The following is a 24,223-nucleotide window of genomic DNA, read 5'->3' on the forward strand; positions in this document are numbered from 1 at the left end:
GGGAATAAAAACAGTTTGATCAAAATAAAATATTTGAACAATTACCTTACAATTATTGAATGGATACATTTAACTGAATCACAATTCAAATAACGTCAATAAACCTTTTACGTAAAATCAATAAAGAAACTTTATTGCATCACCGAAATTGAAACCTTGACCCTAGACCTCAAAGATCAATATTGACGTTTCTTGAATAAAGTGTTTTTTTTTACGACGTTCAGCTTTTCATCGAAGGGTTCACAGGGAAGGCACCAAAACAAAGATTGGATTGACGTTTTATTCTGAAAACTACAAAGCTCAATACAATACACAATCAATCAGGGATTGTGGAATTAATGGCTACATTACAAATGTTAATGAGGAGGTGTAATGAAGACACTTTCAGCATTATTCACAGCGATACAAAAACAGCTATTCTTTATAGACAATCTAATCTGGGACCCTTTTTTTTTTTGGCAAAACCCACGTATATCTCTCTCGACTTCAGCTTTTCAAGTAACCCGGAGGAATGTCACATACTGTTGACCGGAGGCAGACACGTAAAAGTTGCATATGAGCAAAAAGAGCTTATTGTTGACGAGCCACACATCACACATACTTTTTTAAAAACACTTAACAATGAGAAATATTTACATCCCTGAAATTAAAACAGCAGAATAAAAGGAAAGTGAGAAGGATGACATTCTGTGAGCATCTGATAAGTCACCGTCACTTACATGTCCGTCACACTGCACACGATCTCTCTTGGTGTGTCGCTTAAAACAATCCCGTATCAAATTTATTATTCTATGAGAATATAAAATGTATCAATAAAAGTGATGGCTTAAAAACTACGATCCGATAAGTTCATAGTTGGTTGATCATAATTCAGTAGCTGCAGCTATGTACACTGAAAGTTAGTGAACATTTGAAGAGACTCTGATTATATCATTACAAATTATTCTTTTTTCCTTTTCTTTTTAGCGTCTCTGTTGACCCCACAGGGAAGTCTGAAGACATCAGCGACTGAAGGCATGTGTTGGGAACACTGGGAATGTTTAGAACTCATAGTCTCTCTCCGCCATGTCGATCGCCCAGGCGAACTTCTCTCTCTGCGTCTTGTTGTAGATCTTCTCGATGGGAATCTCGTACTTCTTGCACCTGTGGATGGAAGTCTAATGAATTCCAAACACGTCATTCGATACAAAACAACGGTCTTTATTAACCCTCGTGTTATCTCACCTCGACCCAGAGACAACACACGGGTTAAGCAACTTCTTCTTTATAATCATTTATCACTTTTGTGATTATTATTTTTATTGAATGTGTAATTTTGGGGGTAAGTCTGTTTTTTTTTTAAACAAATAATATTCTTCAAATTATTCCAGCGTTCCATTCTTTTCATAGTATCACTTTAAACATGCTGAATTTTAACTGGAATCTTAATGTGATTTACATAAGATGACATAAGAGAAAATTTATTTTTTAATTCTAATTCTATTTGCTGAAACAATGTTAAGTTATATGTTTTGGACTTCTGAATAGCATCATTGTTGCTCATGTTTGTGCGTTTTAAACCTTAAGTCAATTTGGTTTTACTTCATGCTACATCAGTTTAGGTTTGGTTACATTTGTGGACAATATTGGTGATATATAGGAAATTCAAATTTTAATTAAATAACTCATTTTATTCAATGTTTATGCTATAAACAACCTTTTTTACTAGATGTAACTTTTATAAAATAGGTTTAACCCCTTATAGGGTTAGATATCCTCATAGTAAGCTGTCATTGAAAGAGGTTTAGTGACGCTCCCTGGCTTTGAAAACAAACCCCATTGTTTGTCCTGCTCACACACTTTTCTTCCCCTGATTTTGCCTCCACGGGCATTAGCTTTTTTGATTGTGCTTCTCCTTTTCCTGCAATGCACACACACTTCCTGGCTTTCTGACACCGTTGCAGCCTGAGAAAAACACCCTGAGATCCAATCAGAAGAGGAGTGTACCATGCCACAGAGATGCGTGGATCCAGGTAGTTGAGCTTGGAGGTGCCGAGAGCGATCTGCTTGTTCTCCTCCCTGTCGGTGGCCTGAACCTGCAGCTTCATCAGCTGCTCCTCTATCCTTTGGACGGCTTTACGCTTCAGCTCCATGACTCTGAGGGGAAGGGAATCGGTCAGAGTGGGATCTTTTTAAATACCCACGTGTGAGCGAAGGGATCAGGTGTACTCACTTCTTGCTCTTGTCATCGTGAGACGCTCTGTGATCGGACTTGGCAGCCTTCAGCTGCTTTCTGGCCGCTGACAGTTGATTCTGCTTCTCATCGATCTGTAATGGAAGCAGACACGAGCTGAGCGAGCGACATCGTCCGGCGCTGCTCTCAGGAAAGACAAAAAAGTAAAGCTGACCTTTGTCTGCAGGTTCTGCATGGATTTCTCAAAGGTTTTGGGCGGTGCTCTCTGGTGGTTACAGAGGATAGCCACCGCCCGGTTGGCTCGATTGTAAGACAGGATCTTTGCAGGGAGGCTGTCATCACCTGGACAACCCGGAGTGATGATGTCATACAAGGTCACAAACATACCAGTTGTACATTTCTCTCTGTGAGATTAATCAAGTATTTATCTATCTAGTCAATATTAAAAACATTAACAGTAATAAAAAAAATAAAAATTGTGCAATAAATAAAAGGGAGATTAAACTTATTATACTTTATGATTATTTGAGTATATGACACTGTACAAGGAGCTATGATGATTTTTAGTATTTATAATCTTGTGTTTATTTCTTTCAACTTTTGATTCTAATAAATGAATTACTAAAAAAAAAGAAAGATGTTTTCATCTTTACATGTACTTACCATCTTCAATAAACATACATAACATATATGGATCTTTTAAAACTGTTATGTAATGATGGATTATAAATTATATTGAAATAACTTCTTTGTCATTTTCTGAAAACTCTCAAATCTCTCCCTAAAAAGCATTCTATACCTTTATATTTCTTAATCTTTCAGACCTTTACAGAATCTACAGAATCCCACCAGTCTGACCAAATGATCAGCTACGTTTTAAAGCTTTTCGGTCATTTTTCAGGACGCACAGAGCTGGAGGAGTCACACACCGTTGGTCAGTTCTTTAAGTTGCTGTTGCAAAGTGATCGAGGCGTTGTAAGTACGGAAGACTTTTGCCGTCAGGCCGTCCATCAACTCCTGCAGGTGCTTGTTCAGAATAGAAGTCTGCAGGCGACACAGAGTAAAACTGTAGAGAGAATCCTTAGAACACATTTGAATGTTTCCTCACGTTCAGTCTGTCGAATAGATCATCCTCTGGTTGCTTGTTTTCCAGAAACAACTGCAGATTTTTGAACACCTGAGGAAAAAAAAGACAAAATTACATCTTTTTATTCTTTTACACAGAGAAAGTGATTATATCTGATCAGCTTGGGTGGAATTTGTGGAATAAGATGGTTCAGGAGGTCTCTCACAGAGAGGAAGTTTGGTCAAAAGGACGGCGACCAGGTGTTTTTTGGAATTTGTGGAGGAAACATCTGCACGGTTACATCCACAGCCAACCTAATGAGGCTCTATTCCCATTTCTAGTCACATCTAGACATTCTCCTGACGTCAGGTCTCCTTCACTTACTCTCTTCTCCACCGGGATCTTGTTGTAGTAGCGTATGGAGTCCTTTCCCAGGAAGTCAAACTCCACCACGTACTCCTGGTCGTCCACTTTGGGGGAGAGTTTGATGTGTTCCACGCGCAGGGAGCAGCAGCCAACGGTGTCTGCCGTCTCGCCCTCCTCCTTCTCATTCCCGGCTCTCAGAGCGAGCTGAACAACACACACGACTTTATTTTATATTCAGGTCATTCAGGCGTCAGTAGAACAAACACTTTCTTTACTTTAACTTACTTAGAAAACAACTTTGAAGTAAGATTGAGTCAAGCAACCATAACAATGTATATTACATGCAAAAAAAACAGTAAAACAACTTCCACGATTCAAGAATTGTTTTGATAACTGTTCATCATGCAGGTTTTTATCGGCCTCACTAGCAGTGGTGTTAGTTCCTCTGCTTAAGAGCTTGTTTTAAATCTATCTATGTGTTTTATTGCTCAATGGATGCAAGGACTAACTAACTTTAACCAACTTTGTATTTAAATGTATTAATTTAACTAGATTACTAATTTAAATTGTTGTTGTTGTTTATCCTTTACTGATGGAATGATGGATATAAAATAATTATGAAAGAAAATTCAGTAAAAACATCCATCACGTGTTTTCAAAAATATAAACTTTTCTGGGTTCCGTTAGTAAGGTAAAAGCTGAACCTTCATACATGAAACTATAGAATAATTACATTTTAATTATATTCTAATAAAATGTTATTCATATTTTCATTAGTTTTTTAATTGTTGTGTTTACAAAATTAAAATAAAATTCAGATATAGGTTGTGATTTGACTCTTTTGTATCTTTTATAGATTTTTGCCACAGGGCAAAGTTCACAGCCTACTCTCCCAATTTCCCGGCGGGCCATTATCTAGTTTTCTCTAGTATACAGCCGTATTTTTTTTAGTAAACTTAAAAATCCTCTGCCTATTTCAAAATCACAGGCTTAAATCCTTCTTAATCTTCAAAATAAAACACCTTTCAAACAAATAATCATACAACAGAAATTACATAAATTATATTATCTATCTGTGTAGAAAGCAGATGTGATGTAATAACCTAATAGAACTTCAGGAATGGATGAATAAAAAGCTACCGTTACCGTTTCCTCTTACCTTGTCTATGAAATAAAGTGCCACAGCTCTCTGTCGAATCCTCATTTCTTTAGATTTCCAGTCTTCTCTGTACTGAGCCCGAAGTTTATCAACACACTTTTTCAACCGTCGTGCAGTTTCATATTTCTGCCAGTCCTTCTCCCCCTGAAGGAGGACGGAGGAGACGGAGAAGGTTCAGGTCAGAGGTCAGAGGTGGTTAGTGGGGTTACGTGGTAACTAGGGCTGTGTATTGGCAAGAATCTAGCAATACAATATGTATTACGATACAATATATAGCGATACTATTAATAAACTTATAATTATTATTATTATTATTATACTGTAGGAATAACAATATATTGTTACACATTTTCTGGCCTTTACAACAAAGAAAGGAACAAATACTTTCTCGAAACAAATGTGAAAGAGCTTGTAGGAAAGTGCTTCTTTTATAATTATTAACAAATAATGTAAACTTATATTAACAATGCACAATCAAGTGCATTAACATAATCTCAACCAACATGGAGCAACATATCCAGTATCTGTAAGTGTTGAATTTTTAAACTTTAAACTTTGATTTAAAGCCAAAATGGGTCTAAACATCAGCTTCAAAAGCTTTTGGAGCTTGGAGTATCCTTTCTTTTTCATTCATTGCTGCCATTTCGCCGATTTGTTGTTACTTTTAGCACGGAGGAAATGATAAGTGTTGCTAACTAGTGGCCAGAGGTTTAATTGCAGCACACAAATGAATAAACACTGTGAATATTTGAGTGTTGATTGTAAAATAAAACACTATTTTTAAACACACTATTGAAATATAAACCATCAAATAAAGCTGAATTAAAATAAAATGGTATTTCAAAGGTAAACAAATAAAAATAAAAACAAACATGTAAATATCAATACAGTGCTATTGAATATCGATACAGTATCGGGAATAAAAAGTACACGACATATGGTTATATAGATATTTTCTAACAAGCCTAATGGTAACCAGACATCACCTTGATTCTGGAGCTTGGGTTCAACATGATGTACTTGATGGATCCCTGGATATTCTCCGTCCAAGACACCAGCCAGGTCACCTTGTTGTCATGGCGCACCTCCTTCCATTTTGTGCCAGGAGGAGGTTTAGGATGCTTGGAGTCTCTGAGGAGGAAAAGGTCACTATTAGGAAACGTGGTCCAAAATGTCCGTCTCAAATGATGATATCTTTTCCCAACTGCAGTTCCATTTTTGTTTCAATAAGTCAATAAGTGTGACCGAAAATAACCCTATAGTAATGTTATAGAATACCCAGCAGCCTTATCTCGACCGTATTGTTACACTATAATGAGGTAAGAGTCCAGCACCTCCCGCTCTGACAAGTATGCGGGGGTCATCACGTCCTCCCAGGGTCATGTTTTTGTTTGCACACAGCAGCTTCTGACAGGAAGACTACCTTTGACACAGTGCCAGCATGTGTGTGAAGGTTCATAAACAACATTGGCGACGAGCTGCAGTCGCCACTTTCAGACCTCGAGGCCGAAGTCTCTCTGTAATTTAGATTTCCCGGTTCCACACCCAGGATGGAGGCATGATTGACAAGAAAATAAGGGTTTTGTTATAAACGAATCACTCAAAGATGAGGGTGATGAGAACAGAATTCCATGTCCAAAAGAAATGTGCTTTATATTATTGTCTATAGTTTTACTGATCTGTGTGCGCTTTTGTTCTTGTTTGTCTATCTTGTTGTTGTTATCAAGGAAATAAAGATAAAAAAGAAAAACTGTATTAGAGTAAAAATAGAGTTATAAAAGAGTAATAACACAGTAAAAAATAGAATTATCATAGAGATATATTTAATGAGCCACAACAACAACTAAGCTTAAATTAGCTATCTATGAAAAACTGTTATTGAACAATGGATACCTCACCACAGGATGAACACAATACTTTTATACACTGAATTTGTGAGTTTTGTATTTCTTACATCTGTTTGTAACTGGTGAAGGTATGCTACTAATAAAAAATAATAATAATAAAAAAAAAAGAATTATTATAGAGCTAAAACATAGTAAAATAAAGTAAAAGTAGAGTTAATATAGAGCAATAATAATAAAGTTATGATATAGTTATAACATAGTAATAATAGTTATAATAGAGTAATAACACAGTAATAAAACTTATAATAGATTACTAACGTAGTAATAATAAAGTTATAATACAGTAATAATGCAGTAATACTAGTTATAATAGGGTAATAACACAGTAATAATAGTTATAATAGAGTAATAACACAGTAATAATAGTTATAATAGATTACTAACATAGTAATAATAAATTTAGAATACAGTAATAACAGAGTAATACTAGTAATAATAGGGTAATAACACAGTAATAATAGTTATAATGGAGTAATAACACAGTAATAATAGTTATAATAGAGTAATAACATAGTAATAATAAAGTTATAATGCAGTTATAATAGAGTAATAACACAGTAATAGTTATAATAGAGCAATAACAAATTAATAATATAATTTTATAGAGTAATAATAGCTTAATAACAGAGTTTTAATAGGGATACATTAGAGTAGTAACAGTTAAAGTCATAACAGAGTGATAATAGTGTATTAAATAATGGAGTAGGAGGAGTAATTATATAGTAATAACAAATTATAATAAAGTTAAAACAACTTAATAACAGAAATATAATAGAATAGATGGTAATAGAACTTAGAGTAGTAATATAGTTATAACAGAGTACCCATCAGTCTATCTGGCTAAATTTTATAATATATATATATATATATATATATATATATATACATTGTTATTGTTTATTTATCAAGGAAATAAATACAAGATGATTTATTTGTGAATTGAGGAAGTTGTGTAGAATGAAATATGGTGGAAGATAACTTGTTAACAATATACCAAAGGGCAGGTGTGACAGTGCCTGTCACGGTGCATCATCAAGTGAATGCGAGGGGAAGTCGACTCACTTGCTGCAGTTGATGATGATATCTTGAGGTCGGATGCGACGCTTGAGCATTCCCATTTTCGGATGGTCGCCCCGACCACGGAAAAGCCCCGGCGGCTCGATGCGGAAGTTTCCGATCCTCTCTTTGTGGTTGTCCATGATGCAGAAGCCGTACTCCTGCAGGATCCTCTCGTTCTCCTCTTTGATTTTCTACCATTAATCAAGCGTTAGTCCTGTTTTTTCCTGGACTCAAACGAAACATACCAGCTTCTCCTGTTTTGTCATCTGCTTCCTGACTTCCGACTGAGCCTTGAAATACTCGCTCAAGTCACTGAAGTTGCATTTGTTCAGGTCGGTGATCTTTGACTTCTCCTCTGAGGTCATTTCCTTGAATGAAAGCAGCTCAATCAATATTCGCTCGCAAGACGAGTCTTCTCACTTGCACACCTTCCTCCAGTCCTTGTAAAAGTTTTTCCTGAAGATGTCCTTGGTGGTGTATTCGTGATCCAACATCTTGGCGAAGAAAGTGGCGACCTCCTCAGCAGGAGCGTTGAGCTTCATTGGTTTACCTGGGGAATATATTTGCATAACGTGTGTGCACCATAAGCGAGGACGCACTCTTACCATCGTAGTAGAATTTGACTTTATCAGGCAGAGGCTCATAAGGAGGCGCAAACACCGGCCCTTTGTGTTCCAGGAAGCGCCATTTGGAGCCATCTGTGGCTCTCTCCTCCTCCCACCTGATGAAGACGTATCCACCAATCAGAGACGAGCACTGCTGATATCTGCTTCTGTGCAGATGGTTCAAGTCAATCTCACCATTTCCACTTTTCATCTTCTTCTTTTTTGGCTTTCTTTCCCTCTGCTGCTTTCTTGTCCTTTGTCTTCTTCTTAGGCTTTATGTCCTGTATTAAAATAAATAAATAAATAAAATGTATATATTTTTAAATAAGTTCTGACCTCTTCGTCATCGTCGTCGTCTTCGTAGTCGTGCTTCCTCTTCTTGGGCTTTTTGTCGTGTTCTGTTTTAACTTTCTTGGGTTTGTATTCGAATCTAGAACCACGACAAAAAGAAGATTATAGAGAACCAATGCAGAACAGGAGGTCTGCACGTGACAGGAACTCACTCTTCATCGTCGTCATCGCCACGTTTGATTGACTTGTTGTGCGGGGGAGACGGGCAGAAGCCGTTGTCATCTTCAGGCTCGCTCTTGATGCCGACGGGACTCGAGCTTCTACGTTGAATTAAAAAAAACAACTATAAACATGTGGATCAAACGGGAGTAAAATCTTCATTTATTTATATATTTATTTCATAACACTATCATCTTAACAGTACATATTTTACAATACATTGAAACATTTACTACGTCGTGCAAAAGAAATTACCCGCAAAACTATTTGGCCCCTTGTGTGATTGAGTTTGATCATTCTTTTCTAGTCATCACTTTATGTTTGATGTATTAAGAAAATGTATTTAAATGTGTCTTCTTTTTAGAATCTTTTTGAATCACATATTCACCTGACATATCCGTTTTCTTTTTTTGGCTTGTCTGTCGGGATAGATTTGACCTACAGCAGAGAGAAGACATGTTTTAAAAACACTTGCTAAAATACCGGACCAGTTCTTTAACGTGCATTTTCTTTTACAAAATCACTGAAATATTGAGTGGACATTGACAGAAAACACCTTTTCCTCTTTCCTCCGCTCTTTGTCCTTCTCTTTGTGTTTCTCCTTGTGCTTCTCAGACTTTGAATCACTGTGTTTGACTTTGTCTTTGTCTCTGTGTTTCTTCTCAAAGTGCTCTTTGTATTCACTGGAACACAGGAACCACAGAGGTCAGAGTTCAAGTGCACGAGGCTCCAGACATTTTAACATCTTCATACAACTCTTGTTTTAACAGTGATTAACAGTTATTTCAGTGTGTTATAATGTTTCCATAATATGTGATTTATAGTTTGAGAGACACATGTAGCAGCACATTTACCTGTTTAAGTGCTTGACTTTCTCTCGCTCCTTGTCTTTCTTGTGGTCTTTGTGTCTGTGTTCTTTATGCTTGTCCTTGTGTTTATGAGCGTCTACAAATGAACAGACAAGTATGAAACTGATGATCCTTTTTTTTTCGGTTTTGTTAAGTGCAAAATCGTTATGACCTGAAACTGATAAATAGTAAGCATGACGAGAAAGGATAGTATCCTTGGAAACCATTACATGGCTCTTTCAAAAAGAAGTCATCCATTCAAAAGGACTTTTATGGTGATTTATTCTTGTTCATTCCAAACTGTGGTTCTGTATCTTCTTTAAGTAGCTATTCGAGGTTCATGACCATCAGTAAAGGCATAGTAAATGTGCATCATTAAATGTATAAACAATATAATGATATTTATAATTCATGGTAGATGAGAAGCTATCTGTTGATAATTGATCGATTAAAGATTTTTATTATTACACTCAAAAATTGTTTAATAACAGTATATAATAGTTTCATTATTACAGTTGAGAATTGTTTTATTATTACAGTTATAATTGTTTATTACAGTTGAAAATAGTTGTATTATTACAGTTATAATTGTTTTATTACAGTTGAAAAATGTTTAATTATTACAGTTATAATTGTTTCATTACAGTTGAAACATGTTTTATTATTACAGTTATAATTGTTTCATTACAGTTGAAAAATGTTTTACTATTACAGTTACAATTGTTTAATTACAGTTGAAAATGGTTTGGTTAGAGTTATTATTGTTCTATTCCAGTCAATAACAGTTTTTTTTTATTACAGTCAATAATTGTTTTATTATTACAGTTGATAATAGTTAAATTATTAGTCGAAATTGTACGATTACAGTTGAAAATAGTTTGCTTCAAATGAAATTGTTTTATAACAGATATAACAGTTTTATTATTACAGATGATAATTGTTTTTATTAATAGATCTGATAATCGTTGTATTACAGCTGATAATTATCACATTATTCATGTAAGATATGTGATCAAACAACTGTGTTTCCATGCAGACATAATCTCTATACGCTCAGCAGTAGGTCTGCCCTGGGACCTCTACCCACTTGGACTGAGAAGGGAGTTGCACGCATATTAGTGACATACATGTCCCTGCAGACAAAGTTTTGCCTTTTGTTCTATTGTATCTAAATGATCATCATGAAACCCGACGGGGTTCCTAGAGAAGAGCGAGGATCTCTCCTTCACATCAGGGCAGACAGTCTCTGCTGCTTCACAGAAGGAAAAGAAAATGGCGCAGAGACTAAGTCCTCAGCCTCAATTCTGCCACTTTCGGCTCAAAAAACGAAGCGGATGCCGCGTCCGTGTGCAAGAAACAAACCAGCAGACGTGTTCAGGAGGCCGACCCGCTGCCGGACCCCCCGGACAGACCACAATAACAAGAGCCTCTGGTGTCAAACAGCCTCCCAGTTTTGGAACAATAGCCGCAAGAGAGTGGAGAAGGGACTTAGTCTCTGGGACGCCATTTCTCTGCCCCTTTAAACTCCGCACACACACATCGCACTTCGGGCTGAAATGAAAGACAGATGCAGAAGAACAATAATCAGGGAAACACCTACCGTTTCCTTTAGATCCCGAGTTGACCTGCAGACGATGCAAAAGAAGACATTTTATATGACAATTTTGAAAATGCCGGTAGCTAGCTTATGCAGCTAGAATTGCGTATTTTTGTTTGGAAAGGCTGACAGATCACACACAAATGTAGATGCCAACGAGGAACAACAGCTTAGGACTGCGTTTTATTAAAAAAAAAAGATAGATTTATATGCCGTTATTTCTGCTTAAGCATCCCAGGAGTCAAGCTTTTCTGACAAGAGAATGGATGAACTAATAACATGGATAAATATTTACCTGAGAGTCGCCGTGGCCATGATCCCCGCTCATAGTTGAGGAATTATTTTTTACAAATGTTTCAGTTTCCAAGTCAGATGTGAAGGATGAGCGTCTCGCGGAACATTCAGTGACAGACAAGAATTGAGTTCCGACGATGATGCAGTGCGCATGCGCACATGTTAAAGCGTCTCCGCTGCTTCTTTTTAAGAGCGACGCGTCTTTACCAAGAAGCACAAATAAATCTACAAAATACTCAATCCACAGGGAGAAGCAGTAAAAAAATTTAATTCAGTTTTACAACATCATTATAACGAGCTCCAGTACATTTTATAAAAATCACATTCACACACACACACACAACAACACAATACCATAATTATTATTTTTAAAACAATCTGTACAGATGGTTTCACTGAATATTCTAATCTTAAGAATAAAAACCCAGGTGATTGACAAGGGTAAACTAAAACATTTACAGTACTGTTCACAGGTTGTCATAATTATTAGAACACGTTAATTATTTTGACTTTCTTCTTTTGGCCTGCGTGGGGCTGGCTCCAGTTTCTGACAAAGAAAAGCAAGCACAGTGGTTAGTCATTGATAAAAAGAGGCAAAAACCCATTGTGTTATTGGTTCCATTACCTTTAATAGCAGCACTTGTCCCCGGCCTTACTGGTCTCTTTCTGACTCCACTTTCTGCGACGTTCTCCTCCTCCACCTCCTTCTCGGCCCGGGAACTGCGCCTGCTCGGCCCCTTAGGCTTCTCCACCGCAGCTCTGTGCAGACCAGACGAGAAAACACGACAGCGATAACAAAACAGAGCGTTAATATAACCGAGAACCAACAGTTTAACTCTGATCCACTCAGAGAAAATAGAAAACTACTTAGGGCGCTGCTGTTTTTCCTCGTCTACCACAGATACTGTGCGTCTTCATCCCAACAGCATCCACTACGTCAACAAGATCACTGCTTGTGGCTTGGCAGCACAAACATATTAAAATACATACCTTGGGACTAAGTTGATGGGCGCCTTTCTTTTCTTTGCCCATCTATGATAGAATTGGAAAAACAGCGGTAAACTATAAACTGTGCTTAACAAACATGGCTTCCCCAAACCCCAGTAATCAAAGATAAAAGGTCAGTGGAATGGAATGACGCATTCATGGCCACTTAAAAAAAAATAAGAGACATCTTGGCATGCACACGCAAGTTTAGATTTCTGCATGCTCATCGTACATACCAAGAGCTGAGGCCACGTGGTTCAATGATTTCCCCATGTGCCCCCTTGTCCAACCACATGACCACCCTGAGTTTCAGTAGAGTTAGACATTTCTAACCATTCCTGCTTCAAAAGCACAATTCTTAAAACTAGGCCAAATCTTTGAAGCACAACAATATTAGAATATTTAATAAACCCCAGTAGCAGTGATTTACGGTCTTGAAGTGTCAGGCAACTTACCCTGGCTCCGGTCCTGCCACGCCTTCTTCAACTGGAAGGACAAAAGAACACATTTACTTTAGGGATTGGATGTTCATCAATCCTTAAAACAACTATAAACATTGAGTATTGGTGTCTTTTCCACTGGTCTATTGGACAGGGAGAAGATAAATAAACTTTGAAGTAAGCCATAAAAGACAAGCAAGATAAATCCCTACCCGTCTTCTCCACAGCAGCAGGCTCCTGCGTCTGTACAGATTCTTGTCGTGTAGGTTCTGAAGGGAAATTAATAAATAAATGCATTGAGAATTGGTATGCAAAAACTTTCATCTAAAGCATTTCTGGTCAGCGAGAACTCTCATGTATTTACCATACATACATACATACATATACACATATATATATATATATATATATATAAACAAAAAAAAAATTGTCATGAAAAAGGGGTAAAATAACAGACCGGACACAGACCATTTATCGCAACACTCTTAAAGGCGGGCAATTGGGGTACAGATAACACATTTGGCCACATGGCACAGCTCATTGGGCAGGATTACACAAACAAACAGTAGCTCTGATAAAAATAAATATAGGACTACCATGTACAAATATAGAGGTGTAAGCATTTCTCACTTAATAAAACTGTTCAGTGCAAGACCTCCAAGATGAAACTACCTAGCATGCTTGGTGGAAACTCACCATTGGCGCTGCCCAGCTTACCTGTGGCCTGACTGGTCTCAGCAACAGCTATTGCTGGCTGAGAAGGTGGATCCATGGAAGGAGGTGTTGGTTGGGCTTGTGATGCCATGTTGTTGTTGGACACTGCGGAGATTTGAGTAGGCGGAACCTCCTGGACAAACCCATGCACAGAAGTAGTAGGAACCTTGGTAGCTGCTTGACTTTGGGCGGGGGGGACGGGAGATACAGTGGCTGTGGTAGAAATGGCAGGTGTGCAAACCACGGTTATGACAGGACCCTGTGTAAGGACTGCCGGGGCAGGGCTAGAGGCCACTGGAGGCAAAGGTGACTGAGATTTGGGAACAATTTGAGTCAAAGCAGCACCTTGGCCAGAAGGTGAAATATGAGAGGGGGGTGGAGGCAAAGTAGTAATATTTGAAGTGGTATGCGTTGCAACTACTTCACTCCTATTTACAGTGATTGCTTGAGTATTTATGACCTGCCCATGGAGCGCACCAGTAGGCGGCTTTGGTTTTTCTACTGCACCTTGCAGGGGGTCAGATACAGCGGCAACAACCTGCAAAAGTTTGTTTTTCGATTGGCCTGCAGCAGATGGAGACATGGGGGCCTTTCTGACAGAGCTGGTTACACTAGGGCTAGAGCAGGGTGGTGTAGTGGCGAGTGGGGGTTGAAATGGAGACGACGCCGAGGGACTGGGATGAGAAGTTTGCTGGACGGGGGGACTTATCTTTTGAATAGACGTTACTTCGCCCGTGTTCTCCGTTTTCAGTGGCCCGGGATTCATTTGCTGGGTCAGAGAGAAAATATTGACAGGCGCTGATGCCGAAACACTTGTGACGGCTTGAAACTGTCCAGGGGTCCCTCGAATGATTTGGGTGCCAGCAGCGTTAACGACTCTTGTGTTATTGGAACTTTGAGCAGTTGAAAAGCTTGAATTTGATACCTGTATAGACCCAACCATTGTCACAGACTGGGAAACTACTGCCGTGTTTGGAGCCCCAGACGCAGCGGGGACTTGAAAAATTGGGTTGATGAATACAGGGGTGGTGGTAATGAACTGCTGCCGAGGGCCAGGGGTGTTTTGCCGGATATCCTGTGGGCGGATGTTCTTATTTGGGACGGCCACCACGTTGGAGACCATGGATGTGGGAGCGGAGGTGATAGGATTTGAGGTGACAAACACTGTGAACTGGTTCGGTGAAATGGTGCTTGATGAAGCAGGTATTTGTATGACTGAGTGAACACCTGTTAAAGACTTGGGGCTAGGACTCGGTTTTGAAACAGAAGTGACTTGGGTAATGCTTGAACTCGAGGGTGAACTAGTACTCTGTGCAGTGGCAGAGCTACACTGACTGGATATGACTGGGTTTGCTGGCACATTGTGGACAACATTAGTGTTAGAGCTGGGGGTACTTGTAACATTTACAGTCACAGCGGAATTGGGATTTTGATTGGTGCTAGTGTTAGAAGGTACAGAACTTGTGTTGGAAATTTCCACATGCTGAACGTTTGCACTGCTAGTGGGGATTGGGGCAGTCTGTCTAGATTGATTAGCGATTGCAGTCGTGACAACAGGGACCGACATTTCCACATTTTGAGATGTAGTCTGTGAAACAGAGGCAACCATTGGGCGGTCCTTACTAGCACCATCCCTGCCCTGAACGGGTCGAAGATTAGCATTTGGGATGCCTGTGTTGTCGAGTAGCTGGTTAAGTGATGTTGGAGCGGTTTTGAGAGCAGGTGAAACCTCGGACTCATGTTGAGGGAGATTTTGTGACGACTGTCTTTCTAGAGGCCCAGCTTGCAAATCGACATCAGGTTTATGTTGCCGAGGAGTGGGTACACGAGGGCTTGCCATCCTTGGTGCCGTTAGCTCCCTTAAAGGGTGTTGCTGAGGTTGAGGCACCTGACGCTGCTCCATAGTCACCACACCTTGAATTTCTCTAGCCCCCTCGATAGGGTTAGTTTGTAAGCTATGGAATGAGCTTTGGGTCTGTTGAACCTCCATGGTGCTACCAAGTTGTGAAGGCAAAGACACAGGACTTTGAGGTACTGATTGAGGGTTCAGCATCATTGTTTGCCCCTGAGGATTAACTAAATGCTGCTGATGGGGAGGGCATGCAACGGCCATCTTTGCTCCCTTTTGTCTTCCTGGGCTTGGTGTTGCAGATTTTCGGCTAGAAGCTGGGCTTGATCTACGGCTATTGCTGGGACTTGCCCTCTTACCCTGCCCTGCAGATGGCTTGTCCTGTTTATTGACAGCAGCAACTCCAGTACCAGCAGCATAAGACGGTTGCCCGTTGTTAGGATTGTTTCCACTGACGTTATTATTGCCCTGTAAGGTGAGTGTAGGCGGTGCCTGCCCGATAGCTTTTAGAGTTGTTGGATTTAATCCTTGTTGATCAAATCCCCTATTCAGATTGTTCTGCCTCGGAGGCAGAGGGATGTTAATTTTGGGAGGAAATAAACCAGCAATTGAAGCGTTTAGCCTTTCTGGAGACAAGTTGATTTCCGACGGCTCTGTACTTGGAGGACGATTGGTGGGTGTGAGAGGATGATGGTATGGCCTCGGGCTGGCTCGGTTTGGAGTTTTTGGCCTGGAACTCTGCGAGGTCGTGGACACATTAGGGAAATGAATACCGGACATCGGGCCTCCTGATTGAGGCTGGGACGGCATCTGCTGTGGACTGGCTCCCGTGTGTTGAGGGAGAGTTGGTGGGCCAGGAACTTGTCCTTGCTTCATTACATGAGGGCCAGGTACTTGGTTGCCCATAATCTGCTGATTTCCATTTCCAGGCTGCATTCCAATTTCCGGTCCACCAGGACGGACCACCGATGTAGACTCCTCTGATCCAGTCCCTTGGGTCCCTTGACCACCATCAGGGATGGACAGTCTTCTCACAGCCCCTGCAAGCTACATAAAACAACATTTCTGATTGAGTCCCTGGCCTTTCATGCCATTACAAGTCTGAAAGAAAAAATTGTATCCTACCTGTGGGTTCACCATTAATGGCATTCGTGCTTTGTCAGTTGATGGTGGAACCCCTCCATGACCCTGTAGGTTAATCATTACAGGCATGTTGCCCTGCTGCGAGACAGGAAGCCTCTGCAATTCTGATTGAGCAGCAATGCTACGAGGGGGAAGTTGGCCGGGTGGTATAGACATCCGATTCTTTTGCTCTTGCTGCATCTTCAACATCATCATCATTTGCTGTTCAAATTAAAAAAAAAAAATATTGCAATTACAGTTTGTAATAAAAATATAAAACAAACACACATGCTATACAACTAGAATATTTACCTGCTGCTGAAGATTTGGCTGTTGAACTTGTTGCTGATGTAGATGCTGCTGCTGTTGCAGTTGTTGATTTTGCTGCTGTTGCAGGTGCGGTTGTTGATTTTGCTGCTGTTGCAGATGCGGTTGTTGGGTTTGTTGCTGTTGCAGATGCGGCTGTTGTGTTTGTTGCTGTGCTTGCAGATGTGGTTGCTGTGTTTGTTGCTGTGCTTGCAGATGCGGTTGCTGTGTTTGTTGCTGCAGATGCGTTTGCTGCGTTTGTTGTGGTTGTTGCAGATGCGATTGCGGTGTTTGTTGCTGTTGTAGATGCTGTTGCTGTTTTTGCTGCTGTTGCAGATGCGGTTGCTGCTGCTGTGTTTGTTGCTGCTGTTGCAGGTGTGGTTGCTGCGTTTGTTGCTGCTGTTGTAGATGTGGTTGCTGCGTTTGTTGCTGCTGTTGTAGATGTGGTTGCTGTGTTTGCTGCTGCTGTTGTAGATGCGATTGCTGAGTTTGTTGCTGCTGTGGCAGATGGGATTGCTGTGTTTGTTGCTGTTGCAGATGCGGCTGTTGACTTAGCTGCTGTTGCAGATGCGGTTGCTGCGTTTGCTGCGTTTGCAAATGTGGCTGTTGACCTTGCTGTTGTTGCAAGTGCGTTTGTTGAGTTTGTTGTTGTTGCAGATGAGGCTGTTGACCTTGCTGTTGTGGCAAATGTGGTGGTTGACCTTGCTGTTGTTGCAGATGTGCTTGCTGAGCTTGTGGCTGTTGCTGCAGATGTTGCTGTTGCAAAAGTGGTTGTTGTGCCTGCTGCTGCTGCTGTTGTTGTTGTTGCAAATGTGCCTGTTGAGCTTGCTGCTGCTGCAAATGTGAAAGTTGAGTCTGCTGCTGTTGTAAATGTGGTTGCTGAGTCTGTTGCTGACTTTGTTGTTGCTGCTGCAGATGCTGTTGCTGTAGCTGTTGTTGGAGCTGATGAGAATGTATTTGGGCCTGTGTCTGACCTGGCCCTGGTGGTTGTGGCCCTTGCATTCCTTGTTGCCCTTGAGTGGTCTGGATTCCCTGCAACTGTAACTGTTGCATCTGCTGCTGTTGTTGTAATTGTTGCTGCTGCAACTGCTGTTGCTGCATTTGCTGCTGCATGTGTTGCAAGTGCTGAATTTGTTGTTGTGGGTGTTGCTGCTGCTGTTGCTGCATAAATTGCATGGGGACTTGCTGTAGCACCCTCTGGTCTCCAGGAAACCCTAGAAGTTAAAGGGGAATATTGTTAAGAATGAAAAGAAAAGCATAAAATAAATCCTCAATAAAGAAAATCAGACCAATTAAAATCTCATCCCAATACTCCAAAAGTACACAATTTAAAACATCAATGAGTTTCATTTTAAGTCGTCAACTGAACAAAAAGTTGTCTTTACAAAAATAAAAATTTCAAAATTTGGCATTGGGGCTATATTAAAAAGGTTTAAATCTCCCACCCACTTAAACACTTTGTTCCCCGTATTCTAAAAATAACTCATTGTCCCATTATCCATTGCACGACCAAAATATTAGGTTTAGGGTAAACTTAAGTCTTTTAGTTGTACACATTTTTAACCCAAAGCTAAAGCAATACTTTGGAGCAGCCATGGTTAAAGAGGCCTCGGGGCCACATGCAGCCCTTTGACTGTGTTCATGTGGCCCTGAGAGGCGGGGGGACACCCTAACAGGACACCACTCTGTGGCAGGGCACACAAAGACATGTAACCATTTACACACTCATGCCTATACACAATTTCCCAATAAACCTCTGTATGAGACTGTGGGAGGAACTAGTATAAAATGTTGCCCCTTGGGAAATGTAGTTGCACACCCATGTTTAAGAGAGCACTGCCCACCTGATGGCCTGTTTGGGAATTCTGGGAGCTTTTGGCCAGAATTGTCCAAGCCCAAATTCTGTTCACCTACATTCGGCAGATCCGAATCATCCATGGCACCAGCTCCATCGACACCACTAAAACAATAAGTGTTATACGAGTGCAATGCAACATTTACACTTGAAATGAGAAATTATTCACCCTTCGCCTTGCTGCAGTCCGTCTCCATCTTTAGGTTTCTTCTTCCTTGGTGGTTTTTTCTTTTTCGGTTTGGCCTGATTACCTGCGCCAGCGCCTTGTTTTCCACCAGGTCCAAACTGGCTGGCAGAGATATCGCTTTGCAAAAGATTGACGAGCAATGGACTTGTCAGAGTTACATCCTTGTTGACTGCAAACGCACCAGTCTGTCCGCAATTTGCCCCCATCTGCATCTGACCAGCGAATTGTGGGTTGAAATTCATGCCGTGACCTGCAAAGTGGCCATTTCCAATCTGCATGTGCTGCTGAGGACCACCCATCATTCCCTGTTGCTGCACCTGCATATCAGGTACCATCTGCGGGACGCCCAAGTCTCCACTACTAGTATTGGGATCTGCCATTGTATGTTGGAGCTGCTGGGATGCTTGTTGTTGTTGTTGTTGTTGTTGTTGCTGCTGCTGCAACAAGGCATGCTGCTGCTGTTGCTTCTGTTGTTGCAACTGTTGCTGCTGCAACTGCTGCTGAATCAAGGGATGTCCAGCAGGGAGCCTCATTTGTTGGCCATGCATGCCCATCATGGGGTTAGCATTACCAGCATTGGGGATTTGTTGGTTCTGTTGCTGGGATATCTGCTGTTGATGTTGCTGCTGCTGAAGTTGCTGTTGCAGCTGGTGTTGCTGCTGCTGCTGCAACTGCTGTTGTTGCAGTTGAGCCATCTGCTGCTGCTGTTGTGGAGTCATCTGTTGCGGACCAGCCTGGCCCTGGAATTGGGCCATGTTGCCCGGAATATTAGCTGTAGGACCCCGCAAAATCTGTCCAGGCATGACCCCAGTCGGAATTTTCCCTCCAAAAGCCTGTTTGTTACCAGACATTTGGTTTGCAACCATTTGTTCCATCATTGTATTCTGTTGCTGCTGCTGCATAAGCATAGTCTGATGTCCCTGGCCTCCAACCATCTGACCCTGCCCATGCATCACCCCCTGGCCTTGCTGAGGCATCATCTGCTTGGGTGGGGTCATCCCCCCTCTCTGCCCTTGACTGTGGGGCCTTGAGAGGACAGTCTGACCGGCACCCTGGCCTTGAACCATCTGGCTGGGGGAGGAGGACACGGGTTGGGTCTGATGCTGGAGGCCCATCATCTGGGTCTGAAGGCTACCTTGTTGTTGCTGGCCCATAGCAGCTCCAGTGTTTGCAACCGGTGTCTGGCCGGCCATGCCACCTTGTACAACCATAACGTTTGATTGGACATGGGGTGGAGGACCCTGCATTGGATTTGGTGTAGATGCTGAGGGTTGGGCTCCTGATAGAAAAAAACATTACAAATCAGAATCATATAACCTATAAAAATCTGAGGAAACGATTTAAAAACTTACGGTTAAAAAGTTATATACTAGAAAGAATTTTACCTGCATGAGTAACAGCTTGGTTGTTTAGCATCTGCGGATTGGTTCCCCCCATCTGATTCGCAGCTGCATTGGCATTCACTTGACCTTGGACAAAGTTTGGGTTTGGAAAGCCCATAGGTCGTTTTGGCATACCTTAAAACAGAACAACTTGGAGACATCAACTCGATTACAAAATGTGTCAATAATGGATGGGATAACAAACCTGGATGGATTTGTTGACCAGGCTGGCCATGCTGAGGCATCCCAATGAAGCCTTGTTGCATGTTGCCCTGTTGCCCAAGAGCCGCCCTCCCTGGGGAACAAACACCCTGGGGAAATCCCTGTGGGGTTGTAGGTCTTTGAACCATCATGGGTGGAGTGCCAGGTGAGCCTTGCTGGAAGGGTGAGGAGGAGGATCCAGGAGATTTGGCGGTGAGGTTGCCCTGTGGCCCAGAAGCTGATGGGATGGGTGGAGGAGGTCTGGGTGGTCCTCCCATGCCACCAGTTTGGAGTCCTTTAGGCTGAGGAGTGGCAAACTGAGTCATGGCAGCCTGCTGCTGCTGTATTTGCCCCTGTCCCATTGCATTGAACACCTGACCTGCCTGCTGGCTGCCAAATGGATAAGGGGGTGGAGGGTGACTGGGGGTCTGTACAGTAGCTAGTGAAGGAGGGCGTTGAACCATCTGGGCCTGTGGTGGGGGCTTTCTCCAAGCAGGATTTCCTTGGGGATTTGGTGGTTGAAGGACTCCAGAAGGCAGCTGATTCCAGCCTGGTGGTACAACCATTTGTCCTGCGGCGTTGAATTGTGGTCTTGGTCCGAGCTGAGCCAGCTGTGCTTGCTGCTGTTGGTGATGCTGCTGCTGAAGCTGCTGCATTGCAGCAGGGTTTAGCGGTCGACCAGCCTGAAGAGCCTGCATGTGATGTGCGGCTTGTGGAGGCATGGGCCCGGAGCCGTGTGGATCCACCTGTTGGTGCTGAAGCTGCTGCTGCTGAACCGACATCCCTGGCATCATTGGCTCCATCATATCTGTGAGAGGGGATATCCTCATTTTACCATTCTGAACTAAAAAACAATTGACACTTGATGATCTGAGTGGGAGATGATACCCGTCTGTGTAGATGGTCTTTGCATACGAGGATGCATCTGACCACTGCTACCGGGTACCATGGCCTGACCTGCCATTCCAGGCCCTGGGGGAACCATTGAAGGGTTTGCCATCCTCATGCCTGCTGTTAAAAATATATTTTGGGATGAGAATTTAAAAAAATTGAAATCAAAGTCGGCATTGGGTTTAAATGTATACCTTGGCCAGGCTGACCTTGGAAACCCACATCCATTCTCATTTGACCAGGGGCTCCAATTGGTCCATTTACTCTGACTTCTTGTCCTCGACTTGGTCCCATAGCCACGTTAATAGCTCCCTCTCCTGAAGATTTAAATGGTACATTTAATATGGCGTCAAATTCAATCAAACTAGAAGTCAAAATCTTTGTTGCAAGTGATGCCACTGTGCTTTTCTATATTACAGAATTTAATTTGAAAGAAAATTGAGCTGACTGAAGTTTTCTTCGAAAACGTGTACTCGCTTTAATGGTAATTTTTTCACTTTAGCCACACAAGTCTTTATCAATATATGGAACAGTACATTTCCGGGTACATGTAATATCAAACAAGTTTACCTACTCAGCTATTTAATGACAGAAAAGGGATTCATACCTTAATATATAAAGTTGTTTTTTAACTTTTAAGTCAACATCTTGGTGAAACATCATAAAAAATATTGTTCCAAAACAATCATTACTTGCTTAAAGTATTAAGATAGAATACAATTATTTTACTCATAACTACTTACTGACCATTGCCATACAGTGAGAACAGCTTGTCCTACCTTCGATCTGCACTGACAGAATCCCCAGGTCTCGTAGTTGCTGCTGGTTGTTTTGAGCCAACAGTCTGAGACGCTCAGCAGCATCTCGAGGAATGTTGAAGGTGACCCGAACACTGTTCCAAGGTTCCACATGCTGAGGCTCAATGGTCTCAGAATCTAAATGTGATACATTATTATTATTATTATTATTATTTTACTGAAGATGTACAGAGAAAAAAAAAAGTTCAGATGGAATTTAATTAATAAATCAATTTCACTCTCTTTTTTTAAAAACATAAAAGTATGCTTACAGAGCTTTCTTCGAATCTTTCTTTTGACTTCTCCTGCCAGAGCTGATCATTTTCCTACCATCTTTTTCTGCTTGGGGTACATTTCCTGTTATTATCGATGTCCTGAACATCTTTCCTCACTTTGTCTATATACTACCTCTGTCCTTCTCACATGCCTGCACGCTTAAGCATCGGCACACATCTTAAATAACTTCTCTGGCAAATATCAGCTCAGCTTTTCCTCCCATCATGTCATTTACTCACTCCTAAGGTAATTGATCTAATCTGCGCACTGGGAAAAGAAATGTCATCAATTGAAAATGATTACTTTTTCTATAATTACTATGCATCATTAGACAAAATATCTAATCCGTAACGAATGTTGTAATGTGGTTGTTACACAAGAAAGTTTAAACTGACTCCAGGTAAATGTTTTTTCATTTATATGTACCAAAAGCTTTTAATAGCCTTCAGCCATAATGCAATATAAAGGGAAGGAAAAAGTGTCATAAAAAACACATTATTCATATAAAAATTAAAATGATAAAACAACATCATATAAAAATACATACCCATATCAAGCATAGTAGGTATACCACGGAGTACAGTGTCCAGTTTATGTCTAAAATCCTCATCGTCCATGTTGCCTTGGAAGGCAACAAAGACGGTGAAATCATCCATTTCTTCCGTGTCATCGTCACTGCAACCCATGCCATATTGTCCTGTGTCAGCCTCCTCTTCTGCAGCTTCATGGCAACTGGCTGCATCTTCTCCCGCATCCTCTCCCACACCAGAGTCCTGGTCGGAATCATCGTGTTGCAGGAACTCCGTCCTCTGGGACAGCCCAGGTGGAGGGAGTGGTTGTGCCATTCTCCTCTCAAGGGTAAGAGGGATGCCTTAAACTGAAAAGTGACATAAAAAAAATACAAGTATGTTGAACTCATTCGAGAAAACACAAATGGCTTGAAAGTGAGTGGAGAAGATATCTAGACATCCCAAAACAACTGTAGCAAGACTTGGTATTCAATTGAAGGTTTATTTCAACCGTTTCCTCTTGGAAACAGGAGACTTAAATGACTGTTGTACACGCAAAGCACTTTTATTTGCAGGGAGCAGCTTTGTTGACATGAAGGGCCCAGAATTAGCAACGGCCTTAGCAAGAGCGATCGCAATATAGCAACGATTAAGGTCGACGTATTCGAAACCTAAATCTGAATTGAGTTTGGTGTTAGCAAATTACTTACCAAATATTCGCCCTAAATGCACAAATTATTCAGTTTGTAAATTAGAAGCATTATAGCAGTTTTCGCCGGTATTTAGAGCGATGTAAGCTGCCTGTTAGCAAACGTTAGCAGTTAGCTGCTAGCGCTCACACGTACCGACGATGCATGCATTAACGCTTGTTTTGATGTGATTTGCCTTAGTTTATCTACTGAACAATGAGATATTCAACTGCCATAAAGTAACCAAAAAACTCACCGTATATATTCATCGTGAAGTGAGATAAACCATTCGACATCTTTTAGCAGGGTTAGCTTACAAACCAAGAAACGACATCGGAAAGCGACGCGTAACAAGCTAACCGGCTACGAGTTAGCTGTTTCCGGTGATTCCTTTCAAAGTAATAACCCACCAAAAGGAAGTTGATATGCGTAGA

The 24,223-nt window shown here is 41.1% G+C and overlaps 2 protein-coding genes across 5 annotated transcripts; both read right to left on the bottom strand.

Annotated features, from left to right (window-relative positions):
* Positions 1 to 269: 269 nt before the first annotated feature.
* On the bottom strand, positions 270 to 11,707 carry LOC148059779 (DNA topoisomerase I, mitochondrial-like). Its single transcript, XM_087781913.1, has 21 exons — positions 11,586 to 11,707; positions 11,294 to 11,318; positions 9,700 to 9,790; positions 9,402 to 9,528; positions 9,234 to 9,283; positions 8,839 to 8,946; positions 8,672 to 8,765; positions 8,531 to 8,616; positions 8,336 to 8,451; positions 8,159 to 8,280; positions 7,976 to 8,098; positions 7,734 to 7,921; positions 5,751 to 5,895; positions 4,765 to 4,908; positions 3,624 to 3,809; positions 3,282 to 3,350; positions 3,103 to 3,217; positions 2,388 to 2,515; positions 2,213 to 2,307; positions 1,987 to 2,136; positions 270 to 1,143 (listed from the first exon to the last, which is right to left on the bottom strand). The coding sequence occupies exons 1-21, from the start codon at positions 11,616 to 11,618 to the stop codon at positions 1,041 to 1,043; spliced, it is 2,298 nt and encodes a 765-aa protein (XP_087638039.1). The 5' UTR covers positions 11,619 to 11,707; the 3' UTR covers positions 270 to 1,040.
* Positions 11,708 to 11,835: 128 nt separating this feature from the next.
* Positions 11,836 to 24,173, bottom strand: ncoa6 (nuclear receptor coactivator 6). 4 transcript variants are annotated; one of them, XM_087782347.1, is made up of 17 exons: positions 24,046 to 24,173; positions 23,139 to 23,468; positions 22,298 to 22,453; positions 21,713 to 21,835; positions 21,516 to 21,635; positions 20,632 to 21,435; positions 20,430 to 20,561; positions 19,027 to 20,323; positions 18,847 to 18,962; positions 17,009 to 18,216; positions 16,700 to 16,918; positions 13,729 to 16,621; positions 13,224 to 13,280; positions 13,027 to 13,057; positions 12,575 to 12,616; positions 12,210 to 12,343; positions 11,836 to 12,131 (listed from the first exon to the last, which is right to left on the bottom strand). In XM_087782347.1, exons 2-17 carry the CDS (start codon positions 23,434 to 23,436, stop codon positions 12,085 to 12,087), a joined length of 7,677 nt encoding a protein of 2,558 aa, XP_087638473.1. In that variant the 5' UTR covers positions 23,437 to 23,468; positions 24,046 to 24,173; the 3' UTR covers positions 11,836 to 12,084. The 4 variants fall into 4 exon arrangements, with proteins under 4 accessions (XP_087638473.1, XP_087638472.1, XP_087638475.1 ...); XM_087782346.1 differs by having other exon boundaries at positions 21,516 to 21,638; XM_087782349.1 differs by lacking the exon at positions 24,046 to 24,173 and adding an exon at positions 22,588 to 22,858 and having other exon boundaries at positions 21,516 to 21,638; positions 23,139 to 23,209.
* Positions 24,174 to 24,223: the final 50 nt, after the last annotated feature.

Source organism: Callionymus lyra, chromosome 19 (assembly GCF_982586985.1).
Source record: "Callionymus lyra chromosome 19, fCalLyr1.hap1.1, whole genome shotgun sequence".
In the NCBI taxonomy this organism is placed as follows: domain Eukaryota; kingdom Metazoa; phylum Chordata; class Actinopteri; order Syngnathiformes; family Callionymidae; genus Callionymus; species Callionymus lyra.

Coding starts and splice junctions, on each gene's coding strand:
- LOC148059779 (XM_087781913.1), bottom strand. CDS start 11,618: ATGAGCGGGGATCATGGCCACGGCGACTCTCAG. Junction 8,947..9,233: donor AAAGAAAACGGATATGTCAG/GTGAATATGTGA, acceptor AATTCAACGTAG/AAGCTCGAGTCCCGTCGGCA. Junction 3,810..4,764: donor CACTTTATTTCATAGACAAG/GTAAGAGGAAAC, acceptor TGTGTTGTTCAG/CTCGCTCTGAGAGCCGGGAA.
- ncoa6 (XM_087782346.1), bottom strand. CDS start 23,436: ATGGCACAACCACTCCCTCCACCTGGGCTGTCCCAGAGGACGGAGTTC. Junction 13,281..13,728: donor TGAGACCAGTCAGGCCACAG/GTAAGCTGGGCA, acceptor ATTTCCCTTCAG/AACCTACACGACAAGAATCT. Junction 12,132..12,209: donor GACAAGTGCTGCTATTAAAG/GTAATGGAACCA, acceptor TTTCTTTGTCAG/AAACTGGAGCCAGCCCCACG.